Consider the following 26,851-nt stretch of genomic DNA (forward strand, 5'->3'; position numbering starts at 1 on the left):
AGCGGATGGCGGCGTGGAAGTATGGAATGGTCTACACTTTTGTTTTATAGAATTTTTATTTGCAATATTATTTATTAAAAGTAGAAAATATAATGTGTATATCATGCATAATGAAAAAGTTGACTCTGCATAATAGAATTTACAGAAAAAATTGCACGAGCAAGATTTTATTAGGATATGCTCAACAGTCTATTTAAATATGCATGTGTGTGATAAAAATATTTATGTATGCCAAAAAGTGTCCTTGCAACTTTAAAAAATGATGGATGAAAATGTTCCATATAGAAAAACGTTTATCCTGGAACATATTCCAACCAATATAAAAGTGGTCATGAATGTAATAGAACTTTTAGGTGACTTTTGGAATTTCTTTGGACAAATGCTTTCTATATACATTCCATAGTTCATTAAATAGTATATTTTATGCAATTAACCGAGAAGATCACGTCATTCATATAAAAAACTTATGTCACAAAACAAGGATACTAAACTTTATTATATCATTTATTTTATTTTTAACAAAAAGATTACAAGCAAAAAAATCCATAAACCGGTGAAAAGAAACTATTACCTTAATTTTTTGTTAAGTAACATCAAAAAATTCACCTGAAAGCTGACACTGCAAGTCCCTTGGTTATTATGACATCCAGCACAAGATCAGAATTATCTCCAGGGGCAAGTGTTGGGGACAATATATGCTTCTCTCTATCTCCATTGATCCGGTTGACAGACACCACTGACAAACATATAGACACACACAAAAAAACAGCCAGTACTCAAGTAATGTCACAATGTGGATGCCATTCGCTTCACAATTGCTGCATGAACAATCTTAGGTATAAACTTCCAAAAGAGGTACTTACCTGAGGCAGAGAGGACCTGAAAAATGGGTCCATTCGTCACATGTTTACTGAAATTCAGAATTGCATCACACTGAATCACCAAGAGCAATCTGAACACAGCATCATGCGGATGCAGTCTTACTAAAATGGATCCAAGCATATAACTTTTGGAAAAAAAAACCTGTAAAGTTGCAAGTCAATGACTCCAAATAGACAGGAAAATATGACACTGCTAAAGTACACATGAAATGATTATATGCAAGCAAGGAGCTGTAGTTTTTTTTAGCCCGCAATAGGTCATGCATTACAGTATCACATCGAATGAACAGTTTCTAACGACCTCATGAGCACAAAGCTATCTAAACACTTGATTCACGAAGGTACGGACGCTGAAAAACAACAGAGTAACCACTGAAACATGGACATATAGCATCTTAATATCAGTATATGTTATCTCAATTCTCACAAACAAAGTATAGACCCAGCTGCAGATGGTAGTCCATACATAAACACTACCGGGACAAATTCATTGATCACAGCGGTTACATATCACAAAAATATAATAAGGTAGTACACTTTTCACCATACTAGGCCAACGCATGCAACAAGAGAGCACACATGCTGTTCATGCCCGTTTATGAACATACAACACTGATTACCATGTAATTTTTAATTGAGTGTTCAAGGGTAGAGCTCAATAACAGATCTAACTCCCAGCACTGATATAATTTTGTAGTCGCCGAATCCCGCTTCCATGAATATCCTTTTCCATTCAAATTCCTCTCGCTCAATCCCCTCAACGCACATGATAAATAGATCATATAAAACATGTGTCTCTCTTGTTACAATCTCATTTAGCCCAGATCCAACCACCATATCTACGATTATCACCTTTCCACCAGCATCTCTGGGAGGAATAGCTTCCTTGCAATTTTTCAATAACTTGACACAGTCTTCATCACCCCAATCATGAAAAACCCACTAAGATGCACAGCAGCAGCCCAAAAATAGGTTACCATTAGTCCCTATAATATATTGAATTATAGAAATTTATTGTAAGAAATTTAGTTAACTTAATTTAATTCACACAAGCGGCTAAATACACGCTTTAGGAGTTATGACAGCATATTGTCAAATGATGATGTGTTGTATTGCAAGGGAAGAAGAAACTTCTAGAGAGTTTACCTTTAGGAAAAGAGCATTTGCTGGCGGAATGTACTTAAACATATCGCCAGAAATAAACGACACATGGACATCACTAGGAGCTTCTGCAATCACATGAGGGAGATCCAACACGGTGCATTTCATTTGCGGGAATGCATTCGCAATTGCCCTGGCAGCTCCACCGTGGCCTCCACCAACATCAATAAGAGAGTTTATGCCAAGAAATACATCACCACACTCCCTTAAGATGATGTCCGTGAGAAAGTTACTATCCGAAACCATTGCATTATTGAGTATCTGGTTGTAAGTATCATCCTGCTCAGCCATCTCCCAAAAGTTAAGGCTGTGAGCTTTTTTGAACAGCGACGTGGAATGCTCATCTAGGAACCATGAGTGCATGCCAAAAAAGGGGGCAATGACAGTTGAATCAAGCATCAAAGACAGAATAGGAAATAAGTTTGATTTAACTTCATCACCGACGAGTAGGCGTGTGGTTGGGGTAAGCCCGTAAACAATCTCCTTGTTTGACGTGGCTGCCTCATGAACAGCAAAGATGCCTGATATGGTGAGCACACGCATGAGTCGCCGTAAGCGGGGAAGCTTAGACGGATGGAGGCCGATCTTTGTGGCCAACTCTGACGGGGTCATAGACCCACCATGGTGTTGGATGGTGTTAGGGATTTGCAGTTCCATCGCACATTTGAGTGCCATGGACTTGACGAATCCCAGTGCATGGTGCCAAAGGTTAACTTGAGCCTCGAGCAGCTCCCGAGAGCTATGCTTGTCTTGGATGGGCGGCATTTTTGTTGAGCTTGTTTTTCTTTGGTTATGGGTGGATTGTAGTCATACCGGTTATATATACACAAGTACAACATGTTTAAGACACATAATAGGTCTTTTTTTTTGCGACTGGAAAGAGAGCTTTATTAATTAAAAAATAGTTGTACAATCACCTGCTAGATAGCACCTAAGAGCATCAGGAGGCCCCCGCAACCACAAGTCGGTGCGTTGCTCCACTCTTGACAGATTAGCAAGGCGATCTGCAGTTCTATTATGCAAACGACCAATGTGCCTACAGACAAACTCCCTTTCTCTCAACAGCTCCTTAGTCTCATTTACCAGATGACTTACTCCCGACCTATCTGTCTCTGGACTGTCCAAAACCTTTACCAGGGATACACAATCAGTCTGAATAACAAGAGGCAGTGTTGACTGCAAGAGCGCCATAGTAACGCCTTCCCGAGCGGCCACACACTCCGCTTCGTAGGCACTCAAGCAGTGAGGTATAAACCAACACGCCGACATGATGTGTTCTCCTCTACTGTTTCTCGCCACCATAGCCGCTCCCGCCGTGTGTGATTTCGCATCAAAGGAGCCGTCTACGGATACTGCAATCCATCCCTCAGGGGGTGGCGGCCATGGGGCTAGCTCCTGAATACTCTTTCCGCGTTGTGGCCGAGCTTCCGACCCCTCCTGTCTTATGACTTCTTTTCCTTTCAGCATTTCATAGCCTTTACTGAGTTTTATCTAATTTAGTGAGACCATATAGCTTTGCAAAAAATCCCTGGACACCTTGACCGGAGGCACCGTCTTTTCATGCATGGAATCATTACGAAGCTGCCAGTTTCTCCAAACTATCATCAGAACTTTAGCACGTTCCTCTTTCCGGATGGTTACCAATAGATCGAACAAGCACTCATCACCAGTGTTCCTAATCGTCTCCTTCGCTGGAACAGTCCACACTTCACCCATAGCATCCCATATAGCACTGGAGGTTGGGCATGCAACAACAGCATGAAAGCTATCCTCGGTCCCCCGGCCACATCTCCGACACTCATCAACCACGTCCAAGTGTTTAGATTTCTTAACCTGGCATGTGGGGAGCCCTTTCTTTAGCATCTTCCACGCACATATCTTCACTTTTTGGGGAACTTGGATTTTCCAGAACATTCTCCACACGGGTCGGTCCCCATCTGGTCTTGAACTTGTCGAAACCCCACCATGGTTCTGAATCTGATTAACTGCAATGTGGTAGGCACTCCTGACTGAAAATCTCCCATCTTTCTCCAGATTCCAAGCCAAAAAATCCTCTCTTGCTCTGCGAGACACTTTAATCTTCAGAATCTCTTGTACATCCGCACCTACCATGTACTGTCTTAGGCGTTCTTCATTCCAAGAACCCTCTGGTGATATAAAATCAGCCACCCGGCTGTACCTGCAGCTTCCTCGCTCTCCAAGTGGCTTACAAGAGCCCACACGTGGTAACCACGGGTCCCTCCAAACCCTGACTTTTTTACCATTACCAATTCTCCATATAATGCCTTGCTTCAACAATTCCAGCCCATGCTCAATTCCTCGCCATACAGGAGACGCATTGCCTGTGAAGACAGTGTCAATTAGATTGCCGTGTCTATAGTATCTCGCTTTAAGTAGGCTCGTGCATAGACTCTCAGGTCTACCAATTAAACGCCATGCTTGACGAGCTAATAGAGCTTGGTTAAAAAGCCTCATATCTCGGAAACCCAGGCCACCTTGATTCTTTGGGCGTAGTAATTTCTCCCATGCAATCCAGTGCGTCCTTCGTTTCCCATTTTCTGAACCCACCAGTAGCTCCTTATCATCCGAGTCAGTTCGTCACAAGTTGATGCTGGTAACCTAAAAACACTCATCATGTATGCCGGTATTGCCTGCGCAATCGACTTTATTAGTGTCTCTTTCGCCCCACTTGAAGCATGCTTCTCACCCAAGTCAAAAAATCTCGTGCTCAAGCTCGCCTGAAGTGATTGGAATTTGCCCTTATTCATTCTACCATCAGGGACCGGAAGGCCCAGATAACGATCCTCGAAGTGTTCACTCAACACGCCTAGGATATTTTTGATACTTCTTCGTCTTCCGTGCGGGCACACATCCGCAAACATCATACTGCATTTCGAAGGATTTAACAACTGTCCTGTACCAGCAGCATATCTATACATAATGTCCTTCACAATCACAGCCTGCTCCTCTGATGCATGAAAGAATAAAAGTGTATCGTCCGCGAAGAGTAGATGTGAGACCGGAGGCGCTGTTCGGCAGATGACTACCGGACTCAACCCTTTGTTCATGACTGCATCCTGTATCAAGCTTGATAACGAATCAGCAACAAACAGAAATAAAAACGGCGACAAGGGGTCGCCTTGCCGTAGTCCTCGAGAAGGTGCAAATTGATCCAGCAGCTTTCCATTGAAATTGACCCTGAACCGGACCGTAGTCACGCATTGCATTACCCACTGTACCCACTTCGCCGAGAAGCCAATCTTCAGCATAGCATTCTCCAAAAAGTTCCAGTCTACCCAATCATAGGCCTTCAAAAGATCTAGTTTATAGGCACAGTTTGTTACCTCCGGTTTACGTTCCTGCTGGATGTAATGCATCACTTCAAAAGCCACAATCGCATTGTCTGAAATCAAACGCCCCGGCACAAAGGCGCTTTGGCTCTCAGAAATTATTTCATCAAGTATAGTCCTCAGCCTATTCACCATACACTTTGAAACTATCTTGTATAGCACATTGCAGAGCGAAATTGGCCTGAAATCCTTCAAACTTTCAGGTTCACTTGTCTTTGGTATTAGAACTATACTTGTTTCATTTACTCCATCCGACATCACTCCATCTCTAAAAAAAGTTTGTACAGCCATCACGATTTCCTCCCGTAAAGTGGCCCAATTTATTTGGTAAAACCGAGCCGGAAGGCCATCTGGCTCCGGTGCTTTTAAGGGGCCTATCTGGAACAAAGCATCTCCGATTTCCTTCTCTGAAAATTCCTTTGTCAGCATCTCATTCATTGCAGCCGTGACGCGACCTGTTAGAAGGTCTCAGATTGGTCCCGGTGTAAGGGTTGGGTCCTTTGTGTATATCTCCTTGAAATAGGACGATGCCATCCGCTCCATATCAGTAGGTACTGAGCACCACACCCCATCTTCTCTCTTCAATTTCCTTATGAGATTCTTCCTTGCTCACCATACAACCCTTCTCTGAAAGTAGCGGGTGTTCCTGTCTCCCTCCCGGAGCCAATCAATTCGAGACCTTTGAAGCCACATCATTTCTTCTCGATAGAGAAGCTCATCCATCCTTTCCATTTTCTGCTTAATAGTGGCCCTATCTGCATCCATGTGATTTAACTCTGCTAGTTCGCCTCTCAACTTCTCCAGTTCGCGCCTAACGTGGCCAAACTTCCGTTTGCTCCATTCGTGCAGGTCATCAATCACCTGCCCGAGAGACTTTGCCACCACACCCAGGTCCCCCGCAACTTTTACCTTCTCCCAGGAGTTACCAATGATCTCCGGTAGAGCCGCCTCCCTTTCCCACATTATCTCGTATCTTCTAGCTCGATTTCTTGGCCTTGGGTCAGGCTGTTGCATCCATAACAATAGCGGACAATGGTCCGATCTCGACGACGTGAGGTGATGTAGCTCTGCATTTGGGAAACGCGCCATCCAATCGTCATCTGCACAAACCCGATCCAGCCTCACACGGACGTTTCGGTTCCCCTGTTGATGATTATCGAAAGTGTATGGGTAGCCCGTGAAACCGATATCCCGTAGCTCACACACTGCAAGAGCATCTTTGAACGCTGCCATTTGCGATTCCGGCCTATCTCTCATCGAGCAGAGTTCATATTGCCATAAAGCCTCGTTATAATCTCCGATGACCATCCACGGCAACGATGAGCTAGCCTTAAGATTTGCAAGCAACGCCCACATCAAGTGACGGTTCTCAACCACTAGTAGAAAAGGGGGCTTTTGTCCCGGTTGGTAAGGGCCTTTAGTCCCGGTTTTTGAACCGGGACTAAAGGGTCGTTACTAATGCCTCCCCCCTTTAGTCCCGGTTCTTACACGAACCGGGTTCTTACACGAACCGGGACTAAAGGCCGCGGCCACGTGGAGCTCCACCTTTAGTCCAGGTTGGTGTTACCAACCGGGACTAAAGGAAATTTTATGATTTTTTTTTTGAAAATTTTTTTGCAAATTTTTTTTGAATTTCAAATTTCTGAATTATTTGAACCTCTAATCTCTAATCACCACCCCTCATCACTGCTCAATTTATCCTCTAATCTCTAATCATCCCTCATCATTCCAAATCATCTAACTTCCCGGACGGTCACCCATCCTCTCACTACTCCAGCCTGAGCACGCTTAACTTCCGGGTTCTATTCTCCCTCGTTTCCAAGTCTGCACTTGTTGTTTTCCTGACAATAGTAAGATGTCAATCCTATTAACCCTCAGGAATTTAGCTTGAGCATGAAGTGACACATTTCACTGTTTGAGTTTGAAACTATTGTTTTAAAAAACAATAATTATTTAGTAACACTAATATTTTGGAATAATTACTTTGACCATTGTTTGACCATAATTTGACAACAGTTTGACCAGATTTGACCAAAATTCAAAAAAACTAAAATAATGATTTAGTAGCACTAATATTCTAGAATAATTAGTTTGACCATTGTTTGACCATAGTTTGAAATTTTTTGAATTTTTTTGCCTCTCCAGATCTTAAAAGCCCCATAACTTTTTTCTGTTAGGTTTTTGAGGATTTTGAAAATGTTTAACGGGGTTCCCCCTGTTAAAATCGGATGTAACTTTCCGAGTAGATACTCCCTCCAGAGCAAGAAAAAGCTGATGTTGGACTTGGATGTAAATATTTTAAAACATAACCCTACCCAAAGTTTGGAAAATTTGAGTAGCCCAAATATTTTCATGTTTAGCTCCACTCCATTTTCAAATGTTTCACTTGAGACACGCTTCTTCCAGATTTACATACAGGTCCTACTCTCAGATTTTTTTTATCCACGCCTCAGATGAATGGCTGTGCATTTTTCCCATTGTAAAGATCTATAGCTGAATAAAACATTTTAAGCGCTTGGCAGAAAACTATATTCTCAGGGGGACAATGAGTTAGATTGATGTAGAACACTTTGCAATGTAGCTGTGGCACCACCCTGTCTACTTGTCTCTTTTTCTAGAATACGCACATGCATGTATCATATATTCATAGAAGAAGGAGCCAAGATGGCCGACCCTGTCTACTTGTGGTCAAGTGGACAGCCAGCCATTTGTAAATTAGTGGCCGTAGCAGCAGGCGCTACTCTCGGAGATGGACAGGAGTGTTGGAATTCGGCTCAGATTCGGTGTCGGTTTCGCAAATTTCGTACGACCAAATAGAGGACAGCCACTCGGGTGTCTGATTCGGCAAAAAAATGTACAGACTGATGTATCCAGTTTAGGTAACTTCTTATATCTAGGGCGAAATGCACATCGCGCGCTCATATTTTTTTTGCTTTGAAGTACGGGAAGTTACCTAAGAGATGACCAACAATTTCGCCTAAAACACGATGTATATGTGTTGAACTCAAAAATCATATTCAGTCAGACAGTATGACCAAGGTGCACACAATGGCTCGTGCACCGCCGCCGAAATCAAATACAGAGTAAGTAGAGAATAGGACGGATTCAGGGCTTAGGCCAACTCTACCGCGCGACCCCAAATCGTCCGGGGCTGTTCGTTTGGGGTTAAAATCGGATGTAACTTTCCCAGTAGATGATTTTTCATATAAAAAACTTTTTAATCCGAGTTCGTATGCAAAAGTTATGCCCATTTTACAAATTCCAGAGAGATTTTGCAAATAAAGTCGAAATTCATATTTGTAAATTTTCCCAACAACTAGACCACATATCACATGGGAAACTTATTTTATTTTACTTTTTTGACATTTTCATCATTTTCTTTTGTTTTTTCTAAAACTGAAAAGGCGGTCCACAGGGGGGGGTAGAGTTTGAAAATGGGCCCTTTAGTACCGGTTCGTGCCATGAACCGGTACGAATGCCTCAAAGTCTAACCTTTAGTCCCGGTTTAGTACGTTTTCGTTCGTTCCTTGAAACACGGCTCATTATTTGTTTTGCATTTAATTAGAAAAAATTCTGAGGACCGACATGGCGACTCGTGGGACGAGAACCTGTACACCATGTGTACAAACAAAATGGAATGGATCATCCATCCATCTTATGCATGCGGATTTTTCCTTCATTGATTTACTGAAACGCGTTCAGCTTTTGTATTTGATATTTTTATTTGCGTTAACTGTGTGTGTTTAACGTCACGCGCGTGACTATTTTTGTTAACACTGGGTAAGAGAAGTAATTAGCCATGACAAGGTAGCTGTCCTAGTTGGTTACACTCCATGGAATTGAACTGAAAGGTTGAGAGTTCGAATCCTATCACAAGCAACTACTTTTGGAAGGTTAAGAAAAAAAGAAAAAAATGGGCCAGCTCAAGACGGTTTGTGTGACGGCTGGCTGATCGGTTTGTGTATGTATACATACAACTTGTATACAAAGGTAGCTATACATTATGGTCAAATGACTATCCTGCCCTTATACGGTTTGTGACGGGGGTCTACCGAAGCAAGGCTCAGGAAATGAACATATGCGCCGTTGAGGGAGAAATTAAAGTGACATCGTTGTAATATCTACAGATGCAGGGTAAGCTCTGTTCAAAGCAAAATGAAGTATGAATGCCGAAGCAACGAATCAGGCAGATTGACCTCTCGGACCATGTGATCTCCGAGAATTCTCCTCACATTGGTTCCATCTCCATGACCAAAATAATAATCCAGGTCCTCAGTCCTGTGCCTCCCCCAACTAATTTGCTGAAAAAAACGTTGATGGGAGAACTGCTGCCATGGCAGCGAAAACGGGCCGAAAAAGCCTGCCATGGCACGAAAACTAGGCGCGCGCACGTGTTTATTAACAGAAAACAGCTAGATTATGCTACCATACATGTCACCTCACGATGGATCAGTCAAAACAGTTCTTCCGTAGTAGTGTCTACCTGTTTGTGTCAAATCACAGCTATATTGTTCATATTAGCATGCTAATAGATGGAGCGTAACATGTTTAAATGGCAAGATTAGAGTTATAAGATACTCCCTCCAGAGCAAGAAAAAGCTGATGTTGGACTTGGATGTAAATATTTTAAAACATAACCCTACCCAAAGTTTGGAAAATTTGAGTAGCCCAAATATTTTCATGTTTAGCTCCACTCCATTTTCAAATGTTTCACTTGAGACACGCTTCTTCCAGATTTACATACAGGTCCTACTCTCAGATTTTTTTATCCACGCCTCAGATGAATGGCTGTGCATTTTTCCCATTGTAAAGATCTATAGCTGAATAAAACATTTTAAGGGCTTGGCAGAAAACTATATTCTCAGGGGAACAATGAGTTAGATTGATGTAGAACACTTTGCAATGTAGCTGTGGCACCACCCTGTCTACTTGTCTCGTTTTCTAGAATACGCACATGCATGTATCATATATTCATAGAAGAAGGAGCCAAGATGGCCGACCCTGTCTACTTGTGGTCAAGTGGACAGCCAGCCATTTGTAAATTAGTGGCCGTAGCAGCAGGCGCTACTCTCGGAGATGGACAGGAGTGTTGGAATTCGGCTCAGATTCGGTGTCGGTTTCGCAAATTTCGTACGGCCAAATAGAGGACAGCCACTCGGGTGTCTGATTCGGCAAAAAAAAGTACAGACTGATGTATCCAGTTTAGGTAACTTCTTATATCTAGGGCGAAATGCACATCGCGCGCTCTTTTTTTTTTGCTTTGAAGTACGGGAAGTTATCCAAGAGATGACCAACCATTTCGCCTAAAACACGATGTATATGTGGTGAACTCAGAAATCATATTCAGTCAGATAGTATGACCAAGGTGCACACAGTGGCTCGTGCACCACCGCCGAAATCAAATACAGAGTAAGTAGAGAATAGGACGGATTCAGGGCTTAGGCCAACTCCACCGCGCGACTCCAAATCGTCCGGGGCTGTTCGTTTGGGGTTAAAATCGGATGTAACTTTCCGAGTAGATGATTTTTCATATAAAAACATTTTAATCCGAGTTCGTATGCAAAAGTTATGCCCATTTTACAAATTCCAGAGAGATTTCGCAAATAAAGTCGAAATTCATATTTTTAAATTTTCCCAACAACTAGACCACATATCACATGGGAAACTTATTTTATTTTACTTTTTTGACATTTCCATCATTTTCTTTTGTTTTTTCTAAAACTGAAAAGGCGGTGAGGGGGGGGGGGGGTTAGAGTTTGAAAATGGGCCCTTTAGTACCGGTCGTGCCATGAACCGGTACTAATGCCTCAAAGTCTAACCTTTAGTCCCAGTTTAGTACGTTTTCGTTCGTTCCTTGAAACACGGCTCATTATTTGTTTTGCATTTAATTAGAAAAAATTCTGAGGACCGACATGGCGACTCATGGGACGAGAACCTGTACATCATGTGTACAAACAAAATGGAATGGATCATCCATCCATCTTATGCATGCGGATTTTTCCTTCATTGATTTACTGAAACGCGTTCACCTTTTGTATTTGATATTTTATATTTGCGTTAACAGTGTGTGTTTAACGTCACGCGCGTGACTCGTTTTGTTAACACCGGGTAAGAGAAGTAATTAGCCATGACAAGGTAGCTGTCCTAGTTGGTTACACTCCATGGAATTGAACTGAAAAGTTGAGAGTTCGAATCCTATCACAAGCAACTACTTTTTGAAGGTTAAGAAAAAAAGAAAAAAAATGGGCTAGCTCAAGACGGTTTGTGTGACGGCTGGCTGATCGGTTTGTGTACGTATACATACAACTTGTATACAAAGGTAGCTATACATTATGGTCAAATGACTATCCTACCCTTATACGGTTTGTGAGGGGGGTCTACCGAAGCAAGGCTCAGGAAATGAACATATGCGCTGTTGAGGGAGAAATTAAAGTGACATCGTTGTAATATCTACAGATGCAGGGTAAGCTCTGTTCAAAGCAAAATGAAGTATGAATGCCGAAGCAAAGAATCAGGCAGATTGACCTCTCGGACCATGTGATCTCCGAGAATTCTCCTCACATTGGTTCCATCTCCATGACCAAAATAATAATCCAGGTCCTCAGTCCTGTGCCTCCCCCAACTAATTTGCTGAAAAAAAACATTGATGGGAGAACTGCTGCCATGGCAGCGAAAACGGGCCGAAAAAGCCTGCCATGGCACGAAAACTAGGCGCGCGCACGTGTTTATTAACAGAAAACAGCTAGATTATGCTACCATACATGTCACCTCACGATGGATCAGTCAAAACAGTTCTTCCGTAGTAATGTCTACCTGTTTGTGTCGAATCACAGCTATATTGTTCATATTAGCATGCTAATAGATGGAGCGTAACATGTTTAAATGGCAAGATTAGAGTGATAAGATACTCCCTCCCGAGCAAGAAAAAGCTGATGTTGGACTTGGATGTAAATATTTTAAAACATAACCCTACCCAAAGTTTGGAAAATTTGAGTAGCCCAAATATTTTCATGTTTAGCTCCACTCCATTTTCAAATGTTTCACTTGAGACACGCTTCTTCCAGATTTACATACAGGTCCTACTCTCAGATTTTTTTTTAGCCACGCCTCAGATGAATGGCTATGCATTTTTCCCATTGTAAAGATCTATAGCTGAATAAAACATTTTAAGCGCTTGGCAGAAAACTATATTCTCAGGGGGACAATGAGTTAGATTGATGTAGAACACTTTGCAATGTAGCTGTGGCACCACGCTGTCTACTTGTCTCTTTTTCTAGAATACGCACATGCATGTATCATATATTCATAGAAGAAGGAGCCAAGATGGCCGACCCTGTCTACTTGTGGTCAAGTGGACAGCCAGCCATTTGTAAATTAGTGGCCGTAGCAGCAGGCGCTACTCTCGGAGATGGACAGGAGTGTTGGAATTCGGCTCAGATTCGGTGTCGGTTTCGCAAATTTCGTACGGCCAAATAGAGGACAGCCACTCGGGTGTCTGATTCGGCAAAAAAATGTACAGACTGATGTATCCAGTTTAGGTAACTTCTTATATCTAGGGCGAAATGCACATCGCGCGCTCATTTTTTTTTGCTTTGAAGTACGGGAAGTTACCCAAGAGATGACCAACAATTTCGCCTAAAACACGATGTATATGTGGTGAACTCAGAAATCATATTCAGTCAGACAGTATGACCAAGGTGCACATAATGGCTCGTGCACCGCCGCCGAAATCAAATACAGTGTAAGTAGAGAATAGGACGGATTCAGGGCTTAGGCCAACTCCACCGCGCCACCCCAAATCGTCCGAGGCTGTTCGTTTGGGGTTAAAATCGGATGTAACTTTCCGAGTAGATGCTTTTTCATATAAAAAACTTTTTAATCCGAGTTCGTATGCAAAAGTTATGCCCATTTTACAAATTCCAGAGAGATTTTGCAAATAAAGTCGAAATTCATATTTGTAAATTTTCCCAACAACTAGACCACATATCACATGGGAAACTTATTTTATTTTACTTTTTTGACATTTCCATCATTTTCTTTTGTTTTTTCTAAAACTGAAAAGGCGGTCCACAGGGGGGGTAGAGTTTGAAAATGGGCCCTTTAGTACCGGTTCGTGCCATGAACCGGTACTAATGCCTCAAAGTCTAACCTTTAGTCCCGGTTTAGTACGTTTTCGTTCGTTCCTTGAAACACGGCTCATTATTTGTTTTGCATTTAATTAGAAAAAATTCTGAGGACCGACATGGCGACTCGTGGGACGAGAACCTGTACATCATGTGTACAAACAAAATGGAATGGATCATCCATCCATCTTATGCATGCGGATTTTTCCTTCATTGATTTACTGAAACGCGTTCAGCTTTTGTATTTGATATTTTTTATTTGCGTTAACTGTGTGTGTTTAACGTCACGCGCGTGACTCGTTTTGTTAACACTGGGTAAGAGAAGTAATTAGCCATGACAAGGTAGCTGTCCTAGTTGGTTACACTCCATGGAATTGAACTGAAAGGTTGAGAATTCGAATCCTATCACAAGCAACTACTTTTTGAAGGTTAAGAAAAAAAGAAAAAAATGGGCCAGCTCAAGACGGTTTGTGTGACGGCTGGCTGATCAGTTTGTGTACGTATACATACAACTTGTATACAAAGGTAGCTATACATTATGGTCAAATGACTATCCTGCCCTTATACGGTTTGTGAGGGGGTCTACCGAAGCAAGGCTCAGGAAATGAACATATGCGCTGTTGAGGGAGAAATTAAAGTGACATCGTTGTAATATCTACAGATGCAGGGTAAGCTCTGTTCAAACAAAATGAAGTATGAATGCCGAAGCAAAGAATCAGGCAGATTGACCTCTCGGACCATGTGATCTCCGAGAATTCTCCTCACATTGGTTCCATCTCCATGACCAAAATAATAATCCAGGTCCTCAGTCCTGTGCCTCCCCCAACTAATTTGCTGAAAAAAACGTTGATGGGAGAACTGCTGCCATGGCAGCGAAAACGGGCCGAAAAAGCCTGCCATGGCACGAAAACTAGGCGCGCGCACGTGTTTATTAGCAGAAAACAGCTAGATTATGCTACCATACATGTCACCTCACGATGGATCAGTCAAAACGGTTCTTCCGTAGTAGTGTCTACCTGTTTGTGTCGAATCACAGCTATATTGTTCATATTAGCATGGTAATAGATGGAGCGTAACATGTTTAAATGGCAAGATTAGAGTTATAAGATACTCCCTCCAGAGCAAGAAAAAGCGGATGTTGGACTTGGATGTAAATATTTTAAAACATAACCCTACCCAAAGTTTGGAAAATTTGAGTAGCCCAAATATTTTCATGTTTAGCTCCACTCCATTTTAAAATGGTCCACTTGAGAAACGCTTCTTCCAGATTTACATACAGGTCCTACTCTCAGATTTTTTTATCCACGCCTCAGATGAATGGCTGTGCATTTTTCCCATTGTAAAGATCTATAGCTGAATAAAACATTTTAAGGGCTTGGCAGAAAACTATATTCTCAGGGGGACAATGAGTTAGATTGATGTAGAACACTTTGCAATGTAGCTGTGGCACCACCCTGTCTACTTGTCTCGTTTTCTAGAATACGCACATGCATGTATCATATATTCATAGAAGAAGGAGCCAAGATGGCCGACCCTATCTACTTGTGGTCAAGTGGACAGCCAGCCATTTGTAAATTAGTGGCCGTAGCAGCAGGTGCTACTCTCGGAGATGGACAGGAGTGTTGCAATTCGGCTCAGATTCGGTGTCGGTTTCGCAAATTTCGTACGGCCAAATAGAGGATAGCCACTCGGGTGTCTGATTCGGCAAAAAAAATGTACAGACTGATGTATCCAGTTTAGGTAACTTCTTATATCTAGGGCGAAATGCACATCGCGCGCTTTTTTTTTTTGCTTTGAAGTACGGGAAGTTACCCAAGAGATGACCAACAATTTCGCCTAAAACACGATGTATATGTGGTGAACTCAGAAATCATATTCAGTCAGATAGTATGACCAAGGTGCACACAATGGCTCGTGCACCGCCGCCGAAATCAAATACAGAGTAAGTAGAGAATAGGACGGATTAAGGGCTTAGGCTAACTCCACCGCGCGACCCCAAATCGTCCTGGGCTGTTCGTTTGGGGTTAAAATCGGATGTAACTTTCCGAGTAGATGATTTTTCATATAAAAAACATTTTAATCCGAGTTCGTATGCAAAAGTTATGCCCATTTTACAAATTCCAGAGAGATTTTGCAAATAAAGTCGAAATTCATATTTGTAAATTTTCCCAACAACTAGACCACATATCACATGGGAAACTTATTTTATTTTACTTTTTTGACATTTCCATCATTTTCTTTTGTTTTTTCTAAAACTGAAAAGGCGGTCCACAGAGGGGGTACAGTTTGAAAATGGGCCCTTTAGTACCGGTTCGTTCCATGAACCGGTACTAATGCCTCAAAGTCTAACCTTTAGTCCCAGTTTAGTACGTTTTCGTTCGTTCCTTGAAACACGGCTCATTATATGTTTTGCATTTAATTAGAACAAATTCTGAGGACCGACATGGCGACTCGTGGGACGAGAACCTGTACATCATGTGTACAAACAAAATGGAATGGATCATCCATCCATCTTATGCATGCGGATTTTTCCTTCATTGATTTACTGAAACGCGTTCAGCTTTTGTATTTGATATTTTTTATTTGCGTTAACTGTGTGTGTTTAACGTCACGCGCGTGACTCATTTTGTTAACACTGGGTAAGAGAAGTAATTAGCTATGACAAGGTAGCTGCCCTAGTTGGTTACACTCCATGGAATTGAACTGAAAGGTTGAGAGTTCGAATCCTATCACAAGCAACTACTTTTGGAAGGTTAAGAAAAAAAGAAAAAAATGGGCCAGCTCAAGACGGTTTGTGTGACGGCTGGCTGATCGGTTTGTGTACGTATACGTACAACTTGTATACAAAGGTAGCTATACATTATGGTCAAATGACTATCCTGCCCTTATACGGTTTGTGACGGGGGTCTACCGAAGCAAGGCTCAGGAAATGAACATATGCGCCGTTGAGGGAGAAATTAAAGTGACATCGTTGTAATATCTACAGATGCAGGGTAAGCTCTGTTCAAAGCAAAATGAAGTATGAATGCCGAAGCAAAGAATCAGGCAGATTGACCTCTCGGACCATGTGATCTCCGAGAATTCTCCTCACATTGGTTCCATCTCCATGACCAAAATAATAATCCAGGTCCTCAGTCCTGTGCTTCCCCCAACTAATTTGCTGAAAAAAAACGTTGATGGGAGAACTGCTGCCATGGCAGCGAAAACGGGCCGAACAAGCCTGCCATGGCACGAAAACTAGGCGCGCGCACGTGTTTATTAACAGAAAACAGCTAGATTATGCTACCATACATGTCACCTCACGATGGATCAGTCAAAACAGTTCTTCCGTAGTAATGTCTACCTGTTTGTGTCGAATCACAACTATATTGTTCATATTAGCATGCTAATAGATGGAGCGTAACATGTTTAAATGGCAAGATTAGAGTTATAAGATACTCCCTCCAGAGCAAGAAAAAGCTGATGTTGGACTTGGATGTAAATATTTTAAAACATAACCCTACCAAAAGTTTGGAAAATTTGAGCAGCCCAAATATTTTCATGTTTAGCTCCACTCCATTTTCAAATGTTTCACTTGAGACACGCTTCTTCCAGATTTACATACAGGTCCTACTCTCAGATTTTTTTATCCACGCCTCAGATGAATGGCCGTGCATTTTTCCCATTGTAAAGATCTATAGCTGAATAAAACATTTTAAGGGCTTGGCAGAAAACTATATTCTCAGGGGGACAATGAGTTAGATTGATGTAGAACACTTTGCAATGTAGCTGTGGCACCACCCTGTCTACTTGTCTCGTTTTCTAGAATACGCACATGCATGTATCATATATTCATAGAAGAAGGAGCCAAGATGGCCGACCCTGTCTACTTGTGGTCAAGTGGACAGCCAGCCATTTGTAAATTAGTGGCCGTAGCAGCAGGCGCTACTCTCGGAGATGGACAGGAGTGTTGGAATTCGGCTCAGATTCGGTGTCGGTTTCGCAAATTTCGTACGGCCAAATAGAGGACAGCCACTCGGGTGTCTGATTCGGCAAAAAAATGTACAGACTGATGTATCCAGTTTAGGTAACTTCTTATATCTAGGGCGAAATGCACATCGCGCGCTCATTTTTTTTTGCTTTGAAGTACGGGAAGTTACCCAAGAGATGACCAACAATTTCGCCTAAAACACGATGTATATGTGGTGAACTCAGAAATCATATTCAGTCAGACAGTATGACCAAGGTGCACAGAATGGCTCGTGCACCGCCGCCGAAATCAAATACAGTGTAAGTAGAGAATAGGACGGATTCAGGGCTTAGTCCAACTCCACCGCGCCACCCCAAATCGTCCGGGGCTGTTCGTTTGGGGTTAAAATCGGATGTAACTTTCCGAGTAGATGCTTTTTCATATAAAAAACTTTTTAATCCGAGTTCGTATGCAAAAGTTATGCCCATTTTAAAAATTCCAGAGAGATTTTGCAAATAAAGTCGAAATTCATATTTGTAAATTTTCCCAACAACTAGACCACATATCACATGGGAAACTTATTTTATTTTACTTTTTTGACATTTCCATCATTTTCTTTTGTTTTTTCTAAAACTGAAAAGGCGTTCCACAGGGGGGTAGAGTTTGAAAATGGGCCCTTTAGTACCGGTTCGTGCCATGAACCGGTACTAATGCCTCAAAGTCTAACCTTTAGTCCCGGTTTAGTACGTTTTCGTTCGTTCCTTGAAACACGGCTCATTATTTGTTTTGCATTTAATTAGAAAAAATTCTGAGGACCGACATGGCGACTCGTGGGACGAGAACCTGTACATCATGTGTACAAACAAAATGGAATGGATCATCCATCCATCTTATGCATGCGGATTTTTCCTTCATTGATTTACTGAAACGCGTTCAGCTTTTGTATTTGATATTTTTTATTTGCGTTAACTGTGTGTGTTTAACGTCACGCGCGAGACTCGTTTTGTTAACACTGGGTAAGAGAAGTAATTAGCCATGACAAGGTAGCTGTCCTAGTTGGTTACACTCCATGGAATTGAACTGAAAGGTTGAGAGTTCGAATCCTATCACAAGCAACTACTTTTTGAAGGTTAAGAAAAAAAGAAAAAAATGGGCCAGCTCAAGACGGTTTGTGTGACGGCTGGCTGATCGGTTTGTGTACGTATACATACAACTTGTATACAAAGGTAGCTATACATTATGGTCAAATGACTATCCTGCCCTTATACGGTTTGTGAAGGGGTCTACCGAAGCAAGGCTCAGGAAATGAACATATGCGCTGTTGAGGGAGAAATTAAAGTGACATCGTTGTAATATCTACAGATGCAGGGTAAGCTCTGTTCAAAGCAAAATGAAGTATGAATGCCGAAGCAAAGAATCAGGCAGATTGACCTCTCGGACCATGTGATCTCCGAGAATTCTCCTCACATTGGTTCCATCTCCATGACCAAAATAATAATCCAGGTCCTCAGTCCTGTGCCTCCCCCAACTAATTTGCTGAAAAAAATGTTGATGGGAGAACTGCTGCCATGGCAGCGAAAACGGGCCGAAAAAGCCTGCCATGGCACGAAAACTAGGCGCGCGCACGTGTTTATTAGCAGAAAACAGCTAGATTATGCTACCATACATGTCACCTCACGATGGATCAGTCAAAACGGTTCTTCCGTAGTAGTGTCTACCTGTTTGTGTCGAATCACAGCTATATTGTTCATATTAGCATGGTAATAGATGGAGCGTAACATGTTTAAATGGCAAGATTAGAGTTATAAGATACTCCCTCCAGAGCAAGAAAAAGCGGATGTTGGACTTGGATGTAAATATTTTAAAACATAACCCTACCCAAAGTTTGGAAAATTTGAGTAGCCCAAATATTTTCATGTTTAGCTCCACTCCATTTTCAAATGTTTCACTTGAGACACGCTTCTACCAGATTTACATACAGGTCCTACTCTCAGATTTTTTTTATCCACGCCTCAGATGAATGGCTGTGCATTTTTCCTATTGTAAAGATCTATAGCTCAATAAAACATTTTAAGCGCTTGGCAAAAAACTATATTCTAAGGGGGACAATGAGTTAGATTGATGTAGAACAATTTGCAATGTAGCTGTGGCACCACCCTGTCTACTTGTCTCTTTTTCTAGAATACGCACATGCATGTATCATATATTCATAGAAGAAGGAGCCAAGATGGCCGACCCTGTCTACTTGTGGTCAACTGGACAGCCAGCCATTTGTAAATTAGTGGCCGTAGCAGCAGGCGCTACTCTCGGAGATGGACAGGAGTGTTGGAATTCGGCTCAGATTCGATGTCGGTTTCGCAAATTTCGTACGGCCAAATAGAGGATAGCCACTCGGGTGTCTGATTCGGCAAAAAAAATGTACAGACTGATGTATCCAGTTTAGGTAACTTCTTATATCTAGGGCGAAATGCACATCGCGCGCTCTTTTTTTTTTTGCTTTGAAGTACGGGAAGTTACCCAAGAGATGACCAACAATTTCGCCTAAAACACGATGTATATGTGGTGAACTCAGAAATCATATTCAGTCAGATAGTATGACCAAGGTGCACACAATGGCTCGTGCACCGCCGCCGAAATCAAATACAGAGTAAGTAGAGAATAGGACGGATTCAGGGCTTAGGCCAACTCCACCGCGCGACCCCAAATCGTCCGGGGCTGATCGTTTGGGGTTAAAATCGGATGTAACTTTCCGAGTAGATGATTTTTCATATAAAAAACATTTTAATCCGAGTTCGTATGCAAAAGTTATGCCCATTTTACAAATTCCAGAGAGATTTTGCAAATAAAGTCGAAATTCATATTTGTAAATTTTCCCAACAACTAGACCACATATCACATGGGAAACTTATTTTATTTTACTTTTTTGACATTTCCATCATTTTCTTTTGTTTTTTTTAAACTGAAAAGGCGGTCCGGGGGGGTAGAGTTTGAAAATGGGCCCTTTAGTACCGGTTCGTGCCATGAACCGGTACTAATGCCTCAAAGCCCATTAGTACCGGTTGGTGGCACCAACCGGGACTAAAGGTCTAAACTTTAGTCCCGGTTTAGTACGTTTTCGTTCGTTCCTTGAAACACGGCTCATTATTTGTTTTGCATTTAATTAGAAAAAATTCTGAGGACCAACATGGCGACTCGTGGGACGAGAACCTGTACATCATGTGTACAAACAAAATGGAATGGATCATCCATCCATCTTATGCATGCGGATTTTTCCTTCATTGATTTACTGAAACGCGTTCACCTTTTGTATTTGATATTATTTATTTGCGTTAACTGTGTGTGTTTAACGTCACGCGCGTGACTCGTAACACTGGGTAAGAGAAGTAATTAGCCATGACAAGGTAGCTGTCCTAGTTGGTTACACTCCATGGAATTGAACTGAAAGGTTGAGAGTTCGAATCCTATCACAAGCAACTACTTTTTGAAGGTTAAGAAAAAAAGAAAAAAATGGGCCTGCTCAAGACGGTTTGTGTGACGGCTGGCTGATCGGTTTGTGTACGTATACATACAACTTGTATACAAAGGTAGCTATACATTATGGTCAAATGACTATCCTGCCCTTATACGGTTTGTGAGGGGGGTCTAGTGAAGCAAGGCTCAGGAAATGAACATATGCGCTGTTGAGGGAGAATTAAAGTGACATTGTTGTAATATCTACACATGCAGGGTAAGCTCTGTTCAAAGCAAAATGAAGTATGAATGCCGAAGCAAAGAATCAGGCAGATTGACCTCTCGGACCATGTGATCTCCGAGAATTCTCCTCACATTGGTTCCATCTCTATGACCAAAATAATAATCCAGGTCCTCAGTCCTGTGCCTCCCCCAACTAATTTGCTGAAAAAAAACGTTGATGGGAGAACTGCTGCCATGGCAGCGAAAACAGGCCGAAAAAGCCTGCCATGGTACGAAAACTAGGCGCGCGCACGTGTTTATTAACAGAAAACAGCTAGATTATGCTACCATACATGTCACCTCACGATGGATCAGTCAAAACAGTTCTTCCGTAGTAATGTCTACCTGTTTGTGTTGAATCACAGCTATATTGTTCATATTAGCATGCTAATAGATGGAGCGTAACATGTTTAAATGGCAAGATTAGAGTGATAAGATACTCCTGAAGGAAATATGCCCTAGATGCAATAATAAAGTATTATATATTTCCTTATATCATGATAAATGTTTATTATTCATGCTAGAATTGTATTAACCGGAAACATAATACATGTGTGAATACATAGACAAACAGAGTGTCACTAGTATGCCTCTACTTGACTAGCTCGTTAATCAAAGATGGTTATGTTTCCTAGCCATATACATGAGTTTTCATTTGATTAACGGGATCACCTCATTAGGAGAATGACGTGATTGACTTGACCCATTCCGTTAGCTTAGCACCCGATCGTTTAGTATGTTGCTATTGCTTTCTTCATGACTTATACATGTTCCTATGACTATGAGATTATGCAACTCCCGTTTACCGGAGGAACATTTTGTGTGCTACCAAACGTCACAACGTAAATGGGTGATTATAAAGGTGCTCTACAGGTGTCTCCAAAGGTACTTGTTGGGTTGGCGTATTTCGAGATTAGGATTTGTCACTCCGATTGTCGGAGAGGTATCTCTGGGCCCACTCGGTAATGCACATCACTATAAGCCTTGCAAGCATTGTGACTAATGAGTTAGTTGCGGGATGATGTATTACGGAACGAGTAAAGAGACTTGCCGGTAATGAGATTGAACTAGGTATCGAGATACCGACGATCGAATCTCGGGCAAGTAACATACCGATGACAAAGGGAACAACGTATGTTGTTATGCGGTTTGACCGATAAAGATCTTCGTAGAATATGTGGGAGCCAATATGAGCATCCAGGTTCCGCTATTGGTTATTGACCGGAGAGGTGCCTCGGTTATGTCTACATAGTTCTCGAACCCATAGGGTCCGCACGCTTAACGTTACGATGACAGTTTTATTATGAGTTTATGTATGTTGATGTGCCGAAGGAGTTCGGAGTCCCGGATGAGATCGGGGACATGACGAGGAGTCTTGAAATGGTCGAGACATAAAGATTGATATATTGGGTGACTATATTCGGACACCGGAAGTGCTCCGGAGAAGTTTCGGATTAAACCGGAGTGCCGGAGGATTACCGGAACCCCCCGGGGAAGTATTGGGCCTTAGTGGGCCTAGAGGGGCGAGAGAGGGCAGCAGCCAGGAGGTGGCGTACCCCCTCCCAGGAGGAATCCTAGTTGGACTAGGAGAGGGGGGCGCAGCCGCCTTTCCCTCTCCCTCTCCCTCTCTTTCCTTCCCCCCCTCTTTTCCTAGTTGGACTAGGAAAGGGGAGTCCTACTCCTACTAGGAGGAGGACTCCCCCCTTCTCCTTGGCGCGCCTAGGGCAGCCGGCCTCCCCCTTGCTCCCTTATATACGGGGACAGGGGGCACCTCTAAACACACTTGATATACGATATTTTAGCCGTGTGCGGTGCCCCCTCCACCATATTACACCTCGATAATACCGTTGCGGAGCTTAGGCGAAGCCCTGCGTCGGTAGAACATCATCATCGTCACCACGCCGTCGTTCTGACGAAACTCTCCCTCAACACTCGGTTGGATCGGAGTTCGAGGGACGTCATCGATCTGAACGTGTGCTGAACTCGGTGGTGACGTGCGTTCGGTACTTGATCGGTCGGATCGTGAAGACGTACGACTACATCAACCGCGTTGTGATAACGCTTCCGCTGTCGGTCTACGAGGGTACGTGGACAACACTCTCCCCTCTCGTTGCTATGCATCACGATGATCTTGCGTGTGCGTAGGAATTTTTTTGAAATTACTACGTTCCCCAACAGTGGCATCCGAGCCTGGTTTTATGCGTTGATGCTATGCACGAGTAGACCACAAGTGAGTTGTGGGCGATATAAGTCATACTGCTTACCAGCATGTCATACTTTGGTTCAGCGGTATTGTGAGATGAAGCGGCCCGGACCGACATTACGCGTACGCTTACGCGAGACTGGTTTCACCGTTGCGAGCACTCGTTGCTTAAAGGTGACCGGCGGATGTCTGTCTCTCTCACTTTAGTTGAACCGAGTGTGGCTACGCCCGGTCCTTGCGAAGGTTAAAACAACACCAACTTGACAAACTACTGTTGTGGTTTTGATGCATAGGTAAGAACGGTTCTTGCTAAGCCCGTAGCAGCCACGTAAAACTCGCAACAACAAAATAGAGGATGTCTAACTTGTTTTTGCAGGGCATGTTGTGATGTGATATGGTCAAGACATGATGTGATATAATTTGTTGTATGAGATGATCATGTTTTGTAACCGAGTTATCGGCAACTGGCAGGAGCCATATGGTTGTTGCTTTATTGTATGAAATGCAATCGCCATGTAATAGTTTTACTTTATGACTAAGCGGTAGCGATAGTCGTAAAAGCAATAAGTTGGCGAGACGACAACGATACTACGATGGAGATCAAGGTGTCGCACCGGTGACGATGGTGATCATGACGGTGCTTCGGAGATGGAGATCACAAGCACGGTGCTTCGGAGATGGAGATCACAAGCACAAGATAATGATGGCCATATCATATCACTTATATTGCTTGCATGTGATGTTAATCCTTTATGCATCTTATCTTGCTTTGATTGACGGTAGCATTATAAGATGATCTCTCACTAAAATTTCAAGATAAAGTGTTCTCCCTGAGTATGCACCATTGCGAAAGTTCTTCGTGCTGAGACACCACGTGTTAATCGGGTGTGATAGGCTCTACGTTCAAATACAACGGGTGCAAAACAGTTGCACACGCGGAATACTCAGGTTAAACTTGATGAGCCTAGCATATACAGATATGGCCTCGGAACACAGAGACCGAAAGGTCGAGCGTGAATCATATAGTAGATATGATCAGCATAGTGATGTTCACCATTGAAACTACTCCATCTCACGTGTTAATCGGACATGGTTTAGTTGATTTGGATCACGTAATCACTTAGATGATTAGAGGGATGTCTATCTAAGTGGGAGTTCTTAAGTAATATGATTAATTGAACTTAAATTTATCATGAACTTAGTCCTAATAGTATTTTGAAAATTATGTTGTAGATCAATAGCTCGCGTTGTTGCTTCCCTGTGTTTATTTTTGATATGTTCCTAGAGAAAATTATGTTGAAAGATGTTAGTAGCAAAGATGCGGATTGGATCCGTGATCTGAGGATTATCCTCATTGCTGCACAGAAAAATTATGTCCTTGATGCACCGCTAGGTGACAGACCTATTGCAGGAGCAGATGCAGACGTTATGAATGTTTGGCTAGCTCAATATGATGACTACTTGATAGTTTAGTGCACCATGCTTAACGACTTAGAATCGGGACTTCAAAGATGTTTTAACGTCATGGACCATATGAATATTTCAAGCAAATACCCGAGTTGAGAGATATGAAGTCTCCAACAAGTTCTATAGCTAAAAGATGGAGGAGAATCGCTCAACTAGTGAGCATGTGCTCAGATTGTCTGGGTACTACAATCGCTTGAATCAAGTGGGAGTTAATCTTCCAGATAAAATAGTGATTGACAGAATTCTCTAGTCACCATCACCAAGTTAGTAGAACTTCGTGATGAACTATAGTATGTAAGGGATGACGAAAGTAATTCCCGAGCTCTTCGCGATGCTGAAATTGCTGAAGGTAGAAATCAAGAAAGAGCATCAAGTGTTGATGGTTAATAAGACCACTAGTTTCAAGAAAAGGGAAAAGGGATAGAAGGGGAACTTCAAAAGAACGGCAAGCAAGTTGCTACTCAAGTGAAGAAGCCCAAGTCTGTACCTAAGCCTGAGACTAAGTGCTTCTACTGCAAAGGGACTGGTCACTGGAAGCGGAACTGCCCCAGGTATTTGGTGGATAAGAAGGATGGCAACGTGAACAAAGGTATATTGGATATACATGTTATTGATGTGTACTTACTAGTGTTTATAGCAACCCCTCGGTATTTGATACTGATTCAGTTGCTAAGAGTAGTAACTCGAAACGGGAGTTGCAAAATAAACAGAGACTAGTAAAAAGGCGAGGTGACGATGTGTGTTGGAAGTAGTTCCAAGATTGATATGATCATCATCTCACACTCCCTGTACTTTCGGGATTAGTGTTGAAACTAAATAAGTGTTATTTGGTGTTTGCGTTGAGCATGAATATGATTTGATAATGTTTATTGCAATACGGTTATTCATTTAAGTTAGAGAACAATTGTTGTTCTGTTTACATGAATAAAAACCTTCTATGGTCATACACACCAACGAAAATGGTTTGTTGGATCTCGATCGTAGTGATACACATATTCATAATATTGAAGCCAAAAGATGCAAAGTTAATAATGATAGTGCAACTTATTTGTGGCATTGCCGTTTAGGTCATATTGGTGTAAAGCGCATGAAGAAACTCCATACTGATGGGATTTTGGAATCACTTGATTATGAATCACTTGATGCTTGAGAACCATGCCTCATGGGCAAGATGACTAAAACGCCGTTCTCCGGAACTATGGAGAGAGCAACAGATTTATTGGAAATCATACATACAGATGTATGTGGTCCGATGAATATTGAGGCTCGTAACAGATATCGTTATTTTCTGACCTTCACAGATGATTTGAGCAGATATGGGTATATCTACTTGATGAAACATAAGTCTGAAGCATTTGAAAAGTTCAAAGAATTTTAGAGTGAAGTAGAAAATCATTGTGACGAGAAAATAAGGTTTCTATGATTTGATCGCGGAGACAAATATTTGAGTTACGAGTTTGGTCTTCAATTAAAACAATGTGGAATAGTTTCACAAATTCACGCCACCTGGAACACCACGGTGTAATGGTGTGTCCGAACATCGTAACCGTACTTTATTAGACATGGTGCGATATATGATGTCTCTTACCGATCTACCACTATCGTTTTGGGGTTATGCATTGGAGACAGCTGCATTCACGTTAAATAGGGCACCATCAAAATCCGTTAAGACGACGCCTTATGAATTGTGGTTTAGCAAGAAACCAAAGTTGTCGTTTCTTAAAGTTTGGGGTTGCGATGCTTATAAGAAAAAGGTTTCATCCTGATAAGCTCAAACCCAAATCGGAGAAATGTGTCTTCATAGGATACCCAAAGGAGACAGTTGGGTACACCTTCTATCACAGATCCGTAGGCAAGACATTCGTTGCTAAGAATGGATCCTTTCTAGAGAAGGAGTTTCTCTCAAAAGAAGTGAGTGGGAGGAAAGTAGAACTTGATGAGGTAACTGTACCTGCTCCCTTATTGGAAAGTAGTTCATCGCAGAA

The 26,851-nt window shown here is 42.1% G+C and overlaps 1 protein-coding gene across 1 annotated transcript; it reads right to left on the bottom strand.

Annotated features, from left to right (window-relative positions):
* Window positions 1-1,508: 1,508 nt before the first annotated feature.
* LOC123182631 (acetylserotonin O-methyltransferase 1) lies at window positions 1,509-2,814 on the bottom strand. The gene is made up of 2 exons (XM_044595264.1): window positions 2,028-2,814; window positions 1,509-1,823 (listed from the first exon to the last, which is right to left on the bottom strand). The coding sequence occupies exons 1-2, from the start codon at window positions 2,805-2,807 to the stop codon at window positions 1,524-1,526; spliced, it is 1,080 nt and encodes a 359-aa protein (XP_044451199.1). The 5' UTR covers window positions 2,808-2,814; the 3' UTR covers window positions 1,509-1,523.
* Between the last annotated feature and the right edge of the window lie 24,037 nt (window positions 2,815-26,851).

This window comes from Triticum aestivum, chromosome 1D (genome assembly GCF_018294505.1).
Source record: "Triticum aestivum cultivar Chinese Spring chromosome 1D, IWGSC CS RefSeq v2.1, whole genome shotgun sequence".
Taxonomy (NCBI): domain Eukaryota; kingdom Viridiplantae; phylum Streptophyta; class Magnoliopsida; order Poales; family Poaceae; genus Triticum; species Triticum aestivum.

Excerpts from the sequence above, each read along its gene's own strand:
- LOC123182631 (XM_044595264.1), bottom strand. The coding sequence starts at position 2,807 with ATGCCGCCCATCCAAGACAAGCATAGCTCTCGGGAGCTGCTCGAGGCT. Across the intron at positions 1,824-2,027 it reads CAAATGCTCTTTTCCTAAAG|TGGGTTTTTCATGATTGGGG; the intron begins GTAAACTCTCTA and ends TGTGCATCTTAG.